At 38.6% G+C, this 17,034-nt stretch overlaps 1 protein-coding gene across 4 annotated transcripts in view; it reads right to left on the reverse strand.

Moving 5' to 3' along the window:
* Positions 1 to 739: 739 nt before the first annotated feature.
* The window catches only part of NRG3 (neuregulin 3), a 1,476,607-nt gene continuing 1,460,312 nt past the window's right edge, over positions 740 to 17,034 (reverse strand). For 2 of the 4 annotated variants that reach the window (XM_049893610.1, XM_049893609.1), the window contains exons 7-9: positions 12,448 to 12,575; positions 6,972 to 7,142; positions 740 to 1,247 (exon numbers count right to left, since the gene is read on the reverse strand). In XM_049893610.1, the coding sequence (XP_049749567.1) occupies positions 740 to 1,247; positions 6,972 to 7,142; positions 12,448 to 12,575 (807 nt within the window). Of the gene's footprint in view, positions 1,248 to 1,491; positions 1,564 to 6,971; positions 7,143 to 9,080; positions 9,084 to 12,447; positions 12,576 to 17,034 lie in introns of all 4 variants that reach the window. The other 2 variants (XM_049893611.1, XM_049893607.1) reach the window with 2 other exon arrangements.

Genomic DNA, 17,034 nt, shown 5'->3' on the forward strand with positions numbered 1-17,034 from the left:
TTCTTTGGAGACCTTAAACAACCTCAAAGAAAAACATTTCTCTTAGCATGATTTTAGTGACATGACATTGTGATTTTTTTTTGTCTCTTTTTCTACAATAATGTCGTACCTCCCTCTGAGATCCCGCATCTCCAAATTTCAGAGGAAGATGGCACATAGAGTAGGTAAGGGTGCCCCCATCACTCTCTCTCTCCTGTCCTCTTTCCTACTCCAAAGTGTTTGTGCCATTCTTTGAAAATCAAATAGGAAACACTACATTTGTTGACATGGCATAACCTGTGATGAGGCTGTCAGTGGAATAGAAATTTAGGGGTTGGGAATGGCAAGCTAAATGGTAAAAGCTGCTTGCTCACTGGCACCTCCACCATCAGGATACCGGTGGTCTCTTTGCCACCGTGTAGCCACCAGTGCTTTCTTATGAGGTCACTGGGGCTGTGGGCTGTGTGTCTGGATTGCCCACATATATTAGCTAAGAGCCAAAGAAGACAGTGTTGGGACTAACTGAAATTGTACTCAGAATTCTACCCAAAAGCTTGAGTTATAAGCTTTATCCCTCCTGAAACATTTCTTTCCCTTTAAAAAAATATTTTGTTAAAAAACACTATGATATGAGGGCGAAAGACTATTTGGTTTCTTCTAAGTAGATGCTCTTAAATTAATGCATATAAATAATTTGTATTTAATTTCCTCTCTTTCCTGTTGAGCAAAGCATAGAATGCACAGATTCTTACATCTCAAGTCACTTGGTTGATGCCGAGTCTCTTTGTATTTCATTTCTTAAGACAAATTGTGCCAATCGATCTGATTTGGCTGTAGGGCTCAGGGGGAGAAAGGCTGTGTTTTCACTCACACTGTCCTCAGTCTCTACGCTGGCCAGTTCGTAGTCTTCTGACTGCCTGGAATCAGTCAGAATTCGGATCTGCTCTTGGACAGTTTCTAGCAATGTTTTCACTTCTTGTTGTTCTGCTATAAGACAATCACTGACTGGAATACTAACATTGACAAGATCAGCAGAGTAGGAGTTTTTGCACCATTTGATGCTTTTGACTTCAGAAATCCCTGGCATTTGCATGCAGGCTTCCTCTAGACCCACTGAAGGGATGATGGGCACAGAACTCGCCCTCGTAGATGAATATCCCACCAGGTCCTTTTGATCCAAGTTTTTAAAATAGGGGTTGGTCTCTCTTGAAGGCAGTTGCATATTTATTGAAGCATTGTTTTGGGTTTTTAAACCACTGGACTGATACCTGAAAAAGAAACAGAAGTGTTACATACTCTGCTCTCTGCTGCCCTTTTTCAGAGCAATATCCAATCAACAAATCACTTTCCACATGCACCATCTCACTGAATTCTCACAGCAACCCCATGAGACGGAGAGTATGTTCCCAGTTAAACAGAGAAGGAAACTGAAGCTCAGGTAGGTGAAGTGACTTGCCCAAGGTCACACAGAAAATAAGTGACAGACTGAGACTCAAACCCAGGTCTCCTTACTTTAAATCCAGGGAGCTTTCAACACACCACAGCTGTATAGGCAGGTGGGATATAATCTTCCTGACCTCTATCCTAGAATACAAAGTAAATACGGATTGAGCAGGTAAGTGTGGCCTTCCCATTGTGACAAACAGGAAACCCATAAAGGCATCACTCATCACTCTGACCACCCTCTCAGCCCTAGTTTTCTCCAGTGGACTTCCTGGGACCACTTTCTTTGAAGGCAATAAGGAAGTCTGACATAAAGTATCAAGGTACTAAAATGCTGAGTATTTCTGCTTCATATTGATTTTAGGGGATCTGAATCTAATCTCCATTGGGACACTGCCTCACCTCCAGATTGCCGAGTCTGGGGATTGGAGCTGGAGGCACACATTTCTTCTGTCTCTCTGGGATTGAATATGAAGTGGGCACCACAGGTCCTCTACCAACCCAGCAGCTTTTCTCACCACTTTCTAGGGCCAAGTAAGGCAATTGCACTGGAGCATAGCAAGAGCTTATCGAGAATGCCAGTGTGCCTCCAAGTAATGGGAATATGTCAGAACCTACCCAGTGCAGAATCTCCCTGTTCAGGGCTAGTGAATTTGCCTACTCTAAGCTTTCCACTGCTAGTCAGTGAGAAGGGTATGTCACCGATTTATAAAAATTTGGTTTTGGGACATGAACAGCAGTAGGTTTTTATTATATCACTCAATTATTTGACCTGAATGTAAATATTAAACACTAAAATTTAAAAATAATTTAAGCATATCTACCCTCAATATGGAGGCATAGAGTTTTACCCTCAATATGGAAACCCTGGTGGCATAGTGGTTAAAGTGCTATGGCTACTAACCAAAGGGTCAGCAGTTCGAATCCGCCAGGCACTCCTTGGAAAATCTATGGGGCAGTTCTACTCTGTCCTATAGGGTCGCTATGAGTTGGAATCGACTCAGATGGCAGTGGTTTTTTTTTTTTTTTTTTTTACCCTCAATATAATAAATCCCATTCCCCTTGATTTACATTATAATTTAAATAACAAAGCAAGTTTATACACATACAAAATAATTACAGTGGAGTGTGGTGCATGATGAATAGATAAGGATAAGGACACAATGGGACCACTTTAAAGGTCTGTCTTTCTTATTAGACAGCACACAAAGATGGGGAACAGATTTAGGCATCTTTGCAATTGCCTCCCTTCTTGCCATGGCTGGCACAGAGCTGGCAATCAATAAATGGAATGAATGTATGACTACACGAACGAATTTTCAAGGTAAATACCCCCTTACATCCCAGCTAACATCCGTTTTCAAACATAATAACAACAGCTAAACTTAGCATAGTGCTTTGTAGTTTAAAAGCACTTTTGCCTCTGATTACATCATTGAATTTTCACGATAACTTTGCAATTTATTATTATTATTATTACCACACAAGGGATGAATAAATGGAACTTACGGGCACTCAAGTGACTTGCTCAAAATTATACCCTTAGTAAGTGGCAGAGAAAGAAGCTAAACTGAGTTGTCTCATTCTAATCATTACTACCAAAGCCTGAGGGTCCTAATGAATGGTCATCCCAAAGTACACCAGATGTATAATATTTAGCTGTGCAAACTGCGTGGCTACCTATAAGAAACTCCCTGGGAATCTCACTCCTTTCCATTTAGTATTATATGACTGAAAATTTAACTCTAAAAGTTATGATCAATTAATCTATTTCAAAAAGAAGAAAGGGGGCAAATTTCAGGCTCTCATGTCCTGTCTTCAGTACCATCTTGTTAGTATCATTAGTATGCATGAATATATAGAATGGCTGCCTACCAGATTTGCCAATAACAGAGACAAAAAATATAGCTAATATAAAGTCATATTCCACATAGCTATCAACAGAGTATATTAGTAGAAGGAACCTAGTAAGATGAAATATGATAGTGATATATGAAAATTCTTACACCTGTATCCAAAATCATTTGTACAAATATCAGATAAAGTTGTAAATATCTTAAAGGATTTGGTAAATTGTAGCTTCAATAAGTCAATAATATGACATGACTGTGAAGTAATCATCGGATGTTCAAGCCAAACTCGGAGCATTCCTCTAATATACCTGACTACGTAATTCAGAGGACCATAGACTGAATCAAGGCAGAGAAGAGAAAATTGGCTTGGTAAATGCATTCAGTAACGCCCAGCCAAGCTGGGCTTTATACAACTGAAGAGCTTAGATGAGAAAGAGAATTTGTAGTTCATTATTATGTGTTACCTTAAAAGCCAGATATTGGATACATGGCTGGAATTAATTGGAATCTAAAATGTCACCATGACATGAAGATGGGGCATAAACAATTAGAACTCTCCAAAAGTGTGATTTTTGTTTGGAATCAGGCGTGATTTCAAGTCCCCATGCTGGTTCATGTCCTGGGATTTCAGACACATAACAGCCCCTCTGAGCTTTCATTTTCTCATCAATGGAAATAACCAGGCAGTAATATTGACTTCAAGGGATTGCTGTGAGGATTAATTGAAATAATGCATTTGTACTGTTTAACCAAAGGTGCATTTGGAGTCCTCATGTCCTTCTTAGAATTTCTGTGAGTGCCCAGAACGGAGTATTCAAGTAGAAGCCGAATGTTACTCTCCAAAAGGTTAAGTGGGAACTAAATTTCTAGATGTGATTCTGGATTAGAAGACACTCAAAGTTCTGTATCCCTTTGTGAATCAATGATGCTTTCACAAGTTTGATCCATAAGTGTGTCATTCACTGAGTTCTTCTCATCTCTGAATAGAGAAATCACAAGTGCATTTATTGTATAACTACGTGGTGCAGCTGTTAAAGCGCTCAGCTGCTAACTGAAAAAGGTCAGTGGTTCAAACCCACCAGCTGCTCTATGGGAGAACGATGCGGCATCTGCCTCCATAAAGATTTACATTCTTGGAAACCCTATGGAGCAGTTCTACTCTGTCCTATAGGGTTGCCATGTGTGATAGGTACTCAGTATATTGTAGTTCCCGTCTACTTTGAATGTACGAATTTAACTTTTTTGATTCTGTTTGTTTCTGTCTAGCATGTGATTGCATTAGTTTGATTTGTCTGACATAGCACAGTTCAATGCTACATGAGCCATTGCTATGGTTTTGGCCAGTCTAGGGCTCCAATTAGGGGGAGGGATGGATTCCCCAAGAGTCTCACTTCTACCTCATTCCTTCATGAGACTACAGTAAGATGGCTGCTGAATTCAAGCTGGGCTGAAGTCAATGCCAGGGTGAGAAGCCACATACACTGGGAGCCTAACTGGCAGACAGCACCCACGTGCTTGACAAAAAAAGATGGGTGATGGCTCTTGTAAATCACCCTCCAGCTGAGGGCCAGATTTGAAGGGGCGCTTAGCTGTGAAATTCTATTTACCAATCCCATTTTCAGTCCAGAAAGGCACCCAGCTGCCCAGGAGTGGAAAATAGCTGCTTTCCAGAACTGAGAGTGAAATTGCTCCTTGCAATTCATTGTGCGGAGCACATAGTGACTTATACGTAGAGTCAACATTTATTAACATCTGGTGCATATCACACACAGGAAAAACACATGTGGCCAGGCAGTTTGGGAGAATATTTCTAACCCAGTGGTGAACAAATCAAAACAACCACCACACAGACAATAGGTGTAAGTCTCAGAAGGTAAAAAAAAAAAAACAAAAACAAAAAAAAACAGGAATCTCTGAACTCTAAGCTATGTGAATGTGTGGCTCAAATCTGGGGCAAGAACAGGTTCAGAGCGTGCTCACCAGGGGACACACGGAGTGACGATCATGCTAGTCCCCAACAGAAAGAGCAGCAGCATGGGCTGGTTTCCTCTCCACTTACAAAATCTCAAAGCTTGATTTCCCCTCACACATCCTCACTGTAGCTTTCACCCCAGACATTACAAGCAGGTTCTGTTAAATATCTCCATCTTCTTTGGCAAAGGGAAAATATATATGTCCTAAGTAGCAGACATCATGAGTGATTTTGAAAAATAAATGATTAAACATTATTAGTTACAATTAGAGAATAAGTGCAAGCCCCTTTTCAGCGATAAGGCAAACAGCTTCTTAACTTACATATATATTTTGGAAAACTTGGCTGTTATGTTGAATTTGCAACTGCCACTCCAGCTCTGTACGAAATACATTTTACATTTGGAATTGCTTCTAAATTACAAACTCAGCCACAGGCTATTTATTTCCTATCTATCTTCAAGTCTTCCTAAAGAAATGTGTTGCTGAGCTTTGTCAAATAGGGCACAGTTACGGATGTCCCAGGCTCAGAGTAAAGAGAGAAAGGTGAGGCAATGTGATAGACCTCCAGCCTGCTTTGGCCTTCAACTTGTTGCAGGCAGGCTGGGGAAGTCACCCAGGCCAAAGCAGGGAAAAGACCTGGCCTGGGTCATCCAGAGAGATAAAAATGGGATGCAACAAGAACCTGGCTTGAGCAGAAACTGGCTCCCGACATTTCTTGAGTTACCCTTAATTTCATTGCTCTTAAAATTAATGACAACACTATGATGATTCCCGCGACAACAAATGCCAGTACTTTGCTACTTACCAGGTGCCAGGCTTAAGCTCGTTAAAAACACACACTTGCACACATATACACATACACACATAATCTGCTCAACAATACCCAGGGAGGCTGGAATTATTTTTTTCAGTTTATAGATGAGAAAACTTAAGCTCAAATGATAAAACTTTCTCAAATTTACAGAGCAGTAAGGGGCAGAGATGGAATTTGAACTCAGGTCCACTTAAGTAAGGACTACCATGTTGGGCTGAGTGGTCTATGCCCAGCAGGTGAAGGGTGGCTAACGTCCTATACCTTATTCACCAAGCCATGTGCCCTGTGAGCATCTGTGCCCACCTGGAGGAAGGGACATCTTGTTCACTGTAAGGAAGAGCAGCAGCCATGGCAACCTCGAAGCTCATCCTCCAACCCCTGTACTCTCAATGAACCAGGAGGTCTGAGTTCAGCAGATGGGGCTTTGGCCTTTCATTTTCATTGATTGAGACAAATTCAAGAATTCTCCATGGAAGTAGATAATGTATATGTCATAGTGTGTCATTTAGGATATTGTCCACAATGCTCTTCAAAGGATTAAGTAATTTCTCTCAAATATAAGGATAAGGGACCACTTTAGTCCTCTGTCTTTTTTTTTTTTTTAACTAAAGTTAAATCCGCAGTTGTTTTAGTAATTGTATGATAACATATTCCCTGGATATCTATAGATACCTATACAATTAACTTTCTTTCTAGCCTTATACTTCTTTTCAAGCTAACATCTCCCTAATACTACATTGTACCTGTTAAATTAGCTCACCTTGTGTTGGCACAAGGACGGTAGTAAGGAAAAATAACCAAATACTGAAAAAATACCATTGAATAAAACTCAAAAAATCATTATAATTCAACTTAAGGCTGTAACATTAATGGCACCCTCTCTAAATTGCATTGCCTTTAAGACCTACCCTTGGCAAGGTATTGTATCCTGATCTGGGATCCTTGATTCTTCGAGTTGCTGATATGCTGGTCCCACGATTCCACCCAGCCGACTTCGGGGCGAGGGGGGTGTCCTTCTGAAGGCGTTCCTATGGAGCATCCCACTCCTTTGCCCTGGGCTGCAGCAAGAGGAGAGACTCCTGCCGGGGTTAAAGAAGATCAACAAACAAAAGAGATTATAGCAATAACCTCACCAGCGACTGCTCACACTTGTCAAAAGCCACATTGACACTCCAGATGCGCCAAGTGCTGGCCTGCAGCCGTCCATGGAACTCAGTGTATGTGCGAGGATCAGATCAAAGTGGGTTAATCCATTTTACCCTTGGAGACACTGAGACAGAGATGTTTCTGTGTTTCTGACTTTCCATTTTGGAGCACAAGTGACTAAAACAACTGGAGCTTTCCAGGTAAAGATAAGAGGTGGGCTTAAGGAATTCTCAAGAACCTATTCCAATCCAACTAAAGCCTGATTTTCCAAGCCACAGTAGCTGTCTGCCTATTAGAAATAAAAATGACTTTTTTATTAGACACTGATAAGAACTAAACATAGGAACCCCTGTAGAGATTTATGGGGGAAATTTTCACTTGTTTTAGTGATGAATTAAACAAACCTTGTTTTGATTGTCATTCTGTTCTTAACGTATGTATTAAACTCCCAGTTCATTACTTGAGATTTTCATCAATCTTGAGAAAATAAATTGGTTTTCTTTTAACTTTGTTTTTAATAAACATTTCATTATATATTTTATTTGACTCATACAACCAAATACCCAAATAACTACATGTGTTGTTAAAGAGGAATATTAATAACAGACATCTTACTTTGATTGTAAGGTTTTTCTTATCCACAAAACCAAATATTAACCATAAAAAGCTTGATTTTAAAGGTTTTCTTATCCACAAAACCAAATGTTAACCATAAAAAGCTTGACCCAAGCTGCAAAGCCTTCCAGAAACTTCTCTACAGCAATGTAAATTTGTCTTTTCCTCCTAGAAAAGTATAGTCAACAAAACTACTACCACCTGATTTAATGAAAAAGACTCCTGGCTCTCCTAATTTAAACCTCAAAAAATCTCATAACTGCAGCTGGATAGAGGGCCAAGTTATTAACAGCCAGGCCAAAAGTCACCTGGGATCAGTTGATCTCAGTAAAAGGGGAGGACAGGGTTCAATCATGTTAAGATTAACTTGTGGTTGATATTCTGTTCTTTTCCCTCCTCTTCTCTTTATAAGCTTCATTGTAACTAGCAAACTTCTGGCCACTTTGCTTTTTTCTAGAATCAGAATGGTTTCCTTATATGCATATAGAATAACTGCTCAAAATAAACTTTGTATTTCAAGTTTTTATTTATTTATTTTTTAACAGTTTGTAGATGTCCTCAAAGGGAAAAAGGCATAATTGGGATATACCTTAGGCCCTAGCAAGGTGAGGCCCCTATATGGATCATACAGAAGTACTAGACTGTATAAAAATCAATTGCTAATTTGAATCATTGCTTATTCCACATCCATTCCCACCTCCTTCTCACTGAATTCACCCAAACTACATACCAGCGAGAAGAATTTGGATCCTGTGTAGGCATGATAAGACATGCCAGCGTATATGGTCACTCTGACTCTGCAGTGTTCAAATAATAAGTGAACTAAGAATTTTGGGCTGCATCCTCATTTAACTTTGAAAATATCAGTACAACTATATAGAGAAAGATGAACACCATTTTCAAAATTTCAATATATCTATTACATTCTAAAGGGGGCAGTCTCCCAAAGGAATATTACCTATATTGCTATATTATTTGCAGTTCTGTAACTTTTGTCCCACAAATAATGGTGTTATTTCTACTTGAGAAACACAAAACACAACTTTCTCAGATATTATTACATGTCATAATTTGAGAAAGTAACATTTGAGTTCTAGCAGACACTTTACTGGTTTTGGAAAGGTGACTAATCAAATCTTACATTCCTCAAGCCAACTTGAACTTCCTGAGTTTGTGCCAACACTGGTTCATACTTGGCAACATCACTATGCCTTCATTCTTTATCAAATGGCATTTAAAGGACTCCACAAATTAACCTGCTGAGCCCTAAAATGCCTAACAGCAAGGGGCTTCTAGTTAAGTCACTAAGCCAACAAGTTAGAAGAACTCTCTAGTAGCTAAGGATCCCTGGTTTGCTCGGTGGTTAAGACCTTGGTTGCTAACCAAAAGGTCAGCAGTTCGAATCCATTAGCTGCTCTTTGAAAACGCTGTGGGGCAGTTCTACTTTGTCCTATAGGGTCGCTATGATTTGGAATCAAGTTAATGACAATGGGTTTTTCCCTCCCTTCCTGCTTCTACCTACATCATCCACAGGCAATAATATAGACCTTCAGACATGGGGGCTTGGGTGCCGGTGCCTCTAGGTTTGAATCTTAGGTCTGTACATTAATAGCAGCAGGATGCTGTGGGAGGTACTTTTACCAGTCAGAGTCCTGGAGGGAGAGAGATGGTGCTTCAAATTTGAGGAGAGTTTACAATATTTACAAAGGTCAGCATTTCAAATGCACAAGCCACTCCTTGGAAACCCCATGGGGCAATTCTACTCTGTCCTATAAGGTCCCTATGAGTCAGAATCAACTCCATGGCAACAAGTTTGGTTTTTGTTTGTTTCTTAGTGCAGTGTTAGAGAAAAAAAAACCAAAAGATATGCAACTGTGCCCCAGGGCTAGTAACAATGGGAAGCCATTCTTGTCCCTCTGACTGAAAGCAAAAGAATAGGGAGCAGTTACCAGAATGCAGAGAGAAAGTGAGTTGTTAGGAGGGGAATACCTGGCAGGTGCTATGATCTCAGGAAAGGAGAGAGATGAGATGTTCAAGCAGAGAAGGGAGCGGAAGTGTGGCGCCTTGTCTTTCCCTCCCCCGCTTGCATCTCCCCAGGGGCTCACACTGTTGGAACCAACAGAGCCCAGAGAACAGGGGGGCTGCTGACCTGCGAGTGTGCAGAAGAGTGCAGGGAAAGGTGGCGGCTAGATCAGGAGGGAAAAGGAAACATATCACATCGCCGTTAAGTATTCCATAGGATTGTTACTAGGATTAAAGGAGATAAAGCACGCAAAGTGTCTTGTAGGGAGGCAGGCTCCTAGTAGGTACTCAACATGGTAAGTTGCCCTGTTTTCCTCCACCGCACCTGACAACTCAAAGGATGATGAAAAAAAAAAGCACTGCCGTGGAGTTGATTCCCACTCATAGCAATCCTAAAGGACAAAGTAGAGCTGCCTATAGGGTTTCCAAGGAGCAGTTGGTGGATTTGAACTGCAGACCTTTTGGTTAGCAGCTGAGCTCTTAACCACTGCACCACTATGATACCAATCACTAAAATTCCTAGAGTTCTTTCACTGTGAAAAGCCATATGCGTTTTTTTTACAACCGAGTTATATTGCCAAATATAATGCAATAGGACATACCATAAAAAATTTCTTCTTTATAAGTTTTTTTTTTTTTTGTGACTAAGCATTAGCTATAATGGTGTTGAATTAATACCTTTGTTCCGTAAATGAGTTACCCAAATGTATTATACTTGCAATACACAAAAAGAAATTAATTATTCATAGCTTGCTAAAATGTCAAAACAATAAATTCTACCAGTATGAACTAGTGACCTATCTTAAAAAACGGTTCCATACCTATTGATCAATCAAGTATTCAGGCCTTCTAACCCAGTAGCATTCAGCAGTTGTGGAGCAGTTTACGGGCTACATAAATCAGTGACGGGCCTATCAATCATGAAAACGTCTACGTCTACAGCATGTTTTACAAAACAAAAGCAAAAATAATTTAAACTATGATTTACAAATTTTTAAAAGCACTTTATAAATCAAACCTCTCTTAGCCATCAGGACACGTGTACACAGACAAATACTCCAGCGTCATTGAACCAAACAAAAAGGAAGGTCTCTTCAAGACTTTCTGACTTAATCTGAGTGACTCCTAGAAACCACAGGAGCAGCCAAGTTTAGGAGGGGACAGAAAAACTGCCAAGCAGTGGGAAAGAAAGGGCGTTATAATCCAAATACTTTAGAAGCTGTATTTTTTTTTTTTAATCTTAACTTTAAAATTGTGATGACATAATATATTCTAGAGGAACATTATACTGAATTATTTTATTTGACTGGGTGGAATACTACATTAAAATGTGTTATGATCAGCAGGGGAAAATAGGATTTTGGAGAAAATATCCCTTTTCTAAAAGGCTGGTAATTTAGGGCCTATTTCTCTGATTAAGATAAACTTCCATTAGGCCTGGTACAATGAAATACTCCATTCACAGGAAAATATTCTGTAAATGCCACAACTGATCTAAACTATAACTTATAGTTAATAGCTAAAGCAATTATCCAAGAGCCAAACGTATTTCATTCCTAAGGTTAAGATACTTAATTTTTTTTTTTTTAATTTAGCAAATCCTTAGTATCTCACTTTGGCTATTTAAAATGAGAATAAAAATCACCACCTGAAAGTAAATGTGGCCAGAAACAATAAAACTGTTTCCTTGTGACTCACTGAGAGGCAAGGACAAAAGGAGCTTCCTTGTGCAATGCCCGTTTCTGCCATGGTGTGCAGACCTTGGAGGAATACGTGAAAACAATGGGTCAACCACATTGATCTTTCACTGCTAGGAACAACTATTATTTTTTTTATAATCTTTTTTTTTTTTTTCAAATACTGTACTTCTAACTAAGAAAAGAAGCTTAAATCTTTGGAAGAGTTCCACAAAAATTGAGAATATACAGTTGGATACTCAAAAACATCTGTTCTTGCTTTAGACCCAAACTGTCATTTGACCTAGAGCAAAATGCCTTTAAATCTTGGAGTTTCAGGTTTCTCAGCAATAGAACACATGGTGTGGACTAGGAGATGCTAAAGACCCATTCAGCTTCAGAATGACATGAACTTTATCAAATAACTTTCTTTTTGGATTTCTCCACAAAAGAGTCAATTATGTGGTCAGCTCTTAAAAGAGTGCCACCCCACTGATAATGGAAGTCCGTAGACCAAGGAGAAGATTTGCCAGACTTTGTCCCCTAGAATGTTGTCTTTGCATGAGAACCTGAGGCATGTCACTGTAGCTGCCAAGGGAAGTCATTAACTGCCAAGGGAGATGAGGCAGGATAAGAAAAGTCATGTTTTTAATAGTTTCTTGGAATGCAGTTGTTTCATTCACTGCAGTTTTGAGGGGTGTTGTTAATAGCTCCTTTGGGCTTTGTACAAGGACATTGCTGTCTGATGGGTGAAGCTGGCATCTTTGGTTTACCTGCCATGATGTGTTGGAGCCTCTGTTTGTGGAGAACTATAAGAGAAGCAAGAAGGATCATCTCTCCTGAGTAAGGCTGCCATCCTTGGCATGTGTTTTCTGTTACACACAATGTGAACATACCCACTCCCGCCATGATGAGTTACTCGTACCTGTGGTGTTTGACAGATTGGCTTCCTCTGTCGGAAGAAGGGACGTCTGGGAAGGACTGGGGGCCAGCAAAACTTGACTCCATCATTTTCTCCAATGCTGTCACTGGATGCCTTTCCACCTTGGAATACTGGGAGGAATCACATGCGCAGAGGTGAGCTGAAGATGTCATGAGAGGGGACTAGCAGACTTTAGCTAGGTATGGAAGAGTTACTGGAAGGTCAGTTTCTACTGGGACTCTCGATCAGACGAATGATAGATACAACAGTTGTACCTTGTTTTTCATACATTGATTGTGTTACCACCCAAACCTATGATTAGGTAAGGTCCATTCAAGGGTGTCTTCACTTCAGAACTCTGAGTCTATCTTCTCATTTTCATCTCCGCCTGTGGCATACAGCTAAAACACTCTATGGGTATGTTTTATTCCATGCACATTTAGTAAAAAAAAAAAAAAGCAAAAAACAAAAATCATTGAATTAGTAGCTGTGCTACTAATAATAGTGGTTTAATAGATAACTTGGAATGAACCTCATGACTTTGTCAGAACTAGGGAGGCTACTGATTCAGAAACCTGCCCACTCCACAGCTCCCTTTTTCAGCTTGTTACCAGGTAACTATTACAAGTCTAAAAAGAGAACCCCATGGAGTGTCTCACTCTTTATAGTTCTTAACTCTTAGTTTCACCTTTGACTATGCTATGCCATAAGATACCAAAGCCTAAAGAAAGCCTAAAGAGATGGCACTTAAAGAAAAACTTTGCCCAAGGGAAACACATCACTCGGCATCTCCACCAAGTCAGCAAATTGCCAGGGTCAACACTCCCTGGGCACTTGGAAAATGATCAGGCAATAAGAGGTTAGCTGGCTTCTCTTTTAGAAACTCTAGGTGGAAACTATCACCAGAAATGATACTCACAGAATGTAAACCAAACTAGAGAGATTTTGGAATCCAGATATCCAATATCCAATGAATCATCAAGCTGCAAAATTTAAGTATTGTTCTGAGCAAGTGTAAATCTTACTGGATTTTTTTTTCATTTCAAAAGTAAAGGCAGTAAAGGAGCTAGTATGATTAGAGTCATAAACAAAAAAATTAAGTTAATCAATCTTTCTGAATCTCAAGTCTATATAATGGAATAATAATAACTCCCTTAAAACCCACCGCCATCTAGTGGATTATGACTCATAGAAAATAGAGACCCAATAAATTCCTACGGAAGCAGACTGCCATATCTTTGTTCCCAAGAGCCTCTGGTGTTTTCCAATTGACTCTTAAAAATATTAATGAGGCAATATTTAATATAGTGGAGCCCTGATAGCGCAGTAGTTAGGCACTCAGCTGCTAACCAAACGGTCAGCAGTTTGAATCCACAAGCTGCTCCTTGGAAGCCCTCTGGGGCAGTTGTACTCTGTCCTGTAGGGTCACTATAAATCAGAATCTACTGGACAGCAATGGGTTTGAAATACTTAATGTACTTGGACAAAGTAAAAGTAAGGGTACCTATGGTAATGAAGATGGCTCTGTAAGATGTTCTCTAGTCTTTGCTGTAAGAAACAAAATATACCTGGAATGGTGAATATATCCAAGTCTAAACACCATCTCTAACTGGTATGGCTGCTTGAAATCTCATGTTTACATAGATTTGAAGAATGACTTAGGAAATAAAATCTAGAAATAGTATTATAACCAGAAGAAAAATAAATTCAAGAGGAAGGTGTGGATTACATTTTACTGGAAATTCTTTATGTAACCACAAATTTTAAAATTAACACTTTGAGACTGAGGTTCAATTAATTGCAACATGGCTGAAAGTTTAGATGAAAAGAAAGAAGAAGATAGATGCAGGATACATATAAATCCTCACTCTAGGTATTGAGGAGCCCTGGTGGTGCATGGTTAAAGAGCTCAGCTGCTAAACAAAAGGTCAGCAGCTTGAATCCACCAGCCAGTGCTTGAAGACCCTGCGAGGCAGTTCTACTCCATTTTGTAGGGTCACTATGACCCTGCGAGGCAGTTCTACTCCATTTTGTAGGGTCACTATGAGTAGGTATTGAAAATACCATTTTTTTTGCTAGGTATTGAAAATACAAATGTTTATTAAGTTTAGACATTGAAAGGAAAAATATTTAAGTATATATCACACTTACATCTCACTAGAGTATAAAACATATAATATAGAAATCATTAGAGGGGGAGAAAATCATTATTAATACAAAAATACCCCAAATGGGGGTAGGGTTGTATCAAGAGAGCAAGGAAAATGGAAAATAAATATTAAATAGCAGCAATAAATTCACAACCATCAGTAATAAAAAGTAACCGTGGAAGGATTAAATATAAATATAAAAGATTAATACATTTATTCTTCTAAAAATTCGGTCTTATGCTTTTAAAAAAAAAAAAGCTCACTTAAAACAACAGAGAAGATTAAACAGAATGGACAAAGATAAACACCGTGCAAATTCTAGCAAAGAGAAGACAGCTGTACCAAGAGCAACAGCAAATAAAATATAATTCATTACAGAATGTGTTTTAAGAGACAAAGATGGATATGCCATATTAATAGAACGGGCAATGCACCAAGTTATAAATATTTATAAATTTTTATCTATTTTGCAACATAGATTCAAAAACACACAGTAGAATTAATAGCATTGTATGTAGAATTTAACAAATTTACACTCGAAACTCTTCACTGTGTTTTGTAAACTGACAGTTTATGGTGGCATTTCACATCAGAGGGGAAAAGTTAGAATTCAAGGATAAAGACACTGGAGCCATCATTATCCTTGCAAATAAAATACATTTGTCCCCTACCCTACTTGGCGGGGGAAAAATCAGATTGATTAAAGAGCTAAATGTAAACAAGAAAATGATAAATAAATTATAAAAAATATCAAAGTAATGACTTTAGATATTAAGAGACTTCTCAACAAGTCACGCAAATTACAGACTATTAAAAATTTAGTAATTTGATGACATCAAAATTAGAAATAAATATACTAAAAAAGATTCCTTGAACTGAACACAGTCAGCGTGGCAACGAGTATACCCACCCAGTGCCGTCGAGTCGATTCCGACTCCTAGCGACCCTATAGGACAGAGTAGAACTGCCCCCAACGAGTATAGTTGTGGATAATAACCAAAATCCATTGCGGTCGAGCTGATTCTGACTCATAGCAACTTTATAGGGAAGAGTAGAACTGCCTCACAGGGTTTCCAAGGAGCGGCTGGCGGATTCGAACTGCAAACCTTTTGGTTAGCAGCTGAGCTTGTAACCACTGCATGACCAGGGCTCCGTTGTAGAAAGTGAAATTTTAGATTATATTCTTAAATTTTGAGAAAGAAAAAAAAATTCATGAACTATATAGTTAATGAAAATACATTTTTTTAAAGCTTTATAAGACTGTGGATAAATTTATTCATAATTTTAAGGAAGAAAAACGTATCTTACAAGGACAGAACACCTAGAAGCCAAGCATTTCTTTAAAAATGTGGTACATTTGATTAACTACCAATTTCAATATTCTAAATTGCAAAAATTATTATTATCAAAACCAAAATGCAAGCAAAAAACTGGGAAAATAATGGCTATCATACGTTAGTTGCAGGCTATGAAGGTTTATATACTGCATAGAAATCAGTTAGAAGAACAATGAAGGGCAATGGTAGGAATGGGCAATTCATGAAAAAAATAAAGAAAGGAATGCAATAAACATGTCAAAAGGTGAACAACTGCATTGATTGTTAACAGAATAAAAATACTAATATAGAAAAAACAGATTTTAAGGATCTGGAATAAAGGCAAATATCTGGGAAAAGTGGAGCGGTGCTAATTAGCAATGTGTTTAAATATTTTAAACCTAAATACCCTGTAATCCAGAATTCTAATTCCAGAAATTAGCATCATTGATATGATCCCAGAAGTTCAAAATAATACAAGCACTGGGGTATTTAGGTAGTATTATTTTAAATAAGAAAGCAGAAAAACAAATACAAAAGAGAAACAATCAGAAAAAGTATAAATGTCCACAAATGAATACTATACAATTAAAAATAAAAACAATGTACAAAAATTATACCATTTCTGTAACAAGAAAAATTCAGTAAATAGACAAAGATATACTTTGTGTATAAAACCAAAAACAAAACCCATTGCTATGGAGTCGATTCCAACTCATAACCACCGTATAGGACAGAGTAGAACTGCCCCACACAGTTTCCAAGGAGCACCTGGTGCATTCGAACTGCTCACCTTTTGGTTAGCAGCTATAGCTCTTAACCACTACACCACCAGGGTTTCCATTTTGTGTGTGTGTGTATATATACATACACTTTTTTTTTATATATGTGTATATATAATTGTTATAACCAAAAGGCCGGCAGTCTGAATCCACCAGCCGCTCTTTGGAAACACTATGGGCAGTTATACTCTGTCCTACAGGGTTGATGTGAGTCGGAATTGACTCAATGGCAATGGGTTTTGTATGTGTTTATGTATACACATACATTTTGTGTGTGTGTATATACACACATACTATATATTATTTACATGTGTACAAAAAAAAAAAAAACATTGCCATCAA

Source organism: Elephas maximus, chromosome 8 (genome assembly GCF_024166365.1).
Source record: "Elephas maximus indicus isolate mEleMax1 chromosome 8, mEleMax1 primary haplotype, whole genome shotgun sequence".
Lineage (NCBI taxonomy): Eukaryota > Metazoa > Chordata > Mammalia > Proboscidea > Elephantidae > Elephas > Elephas maximus.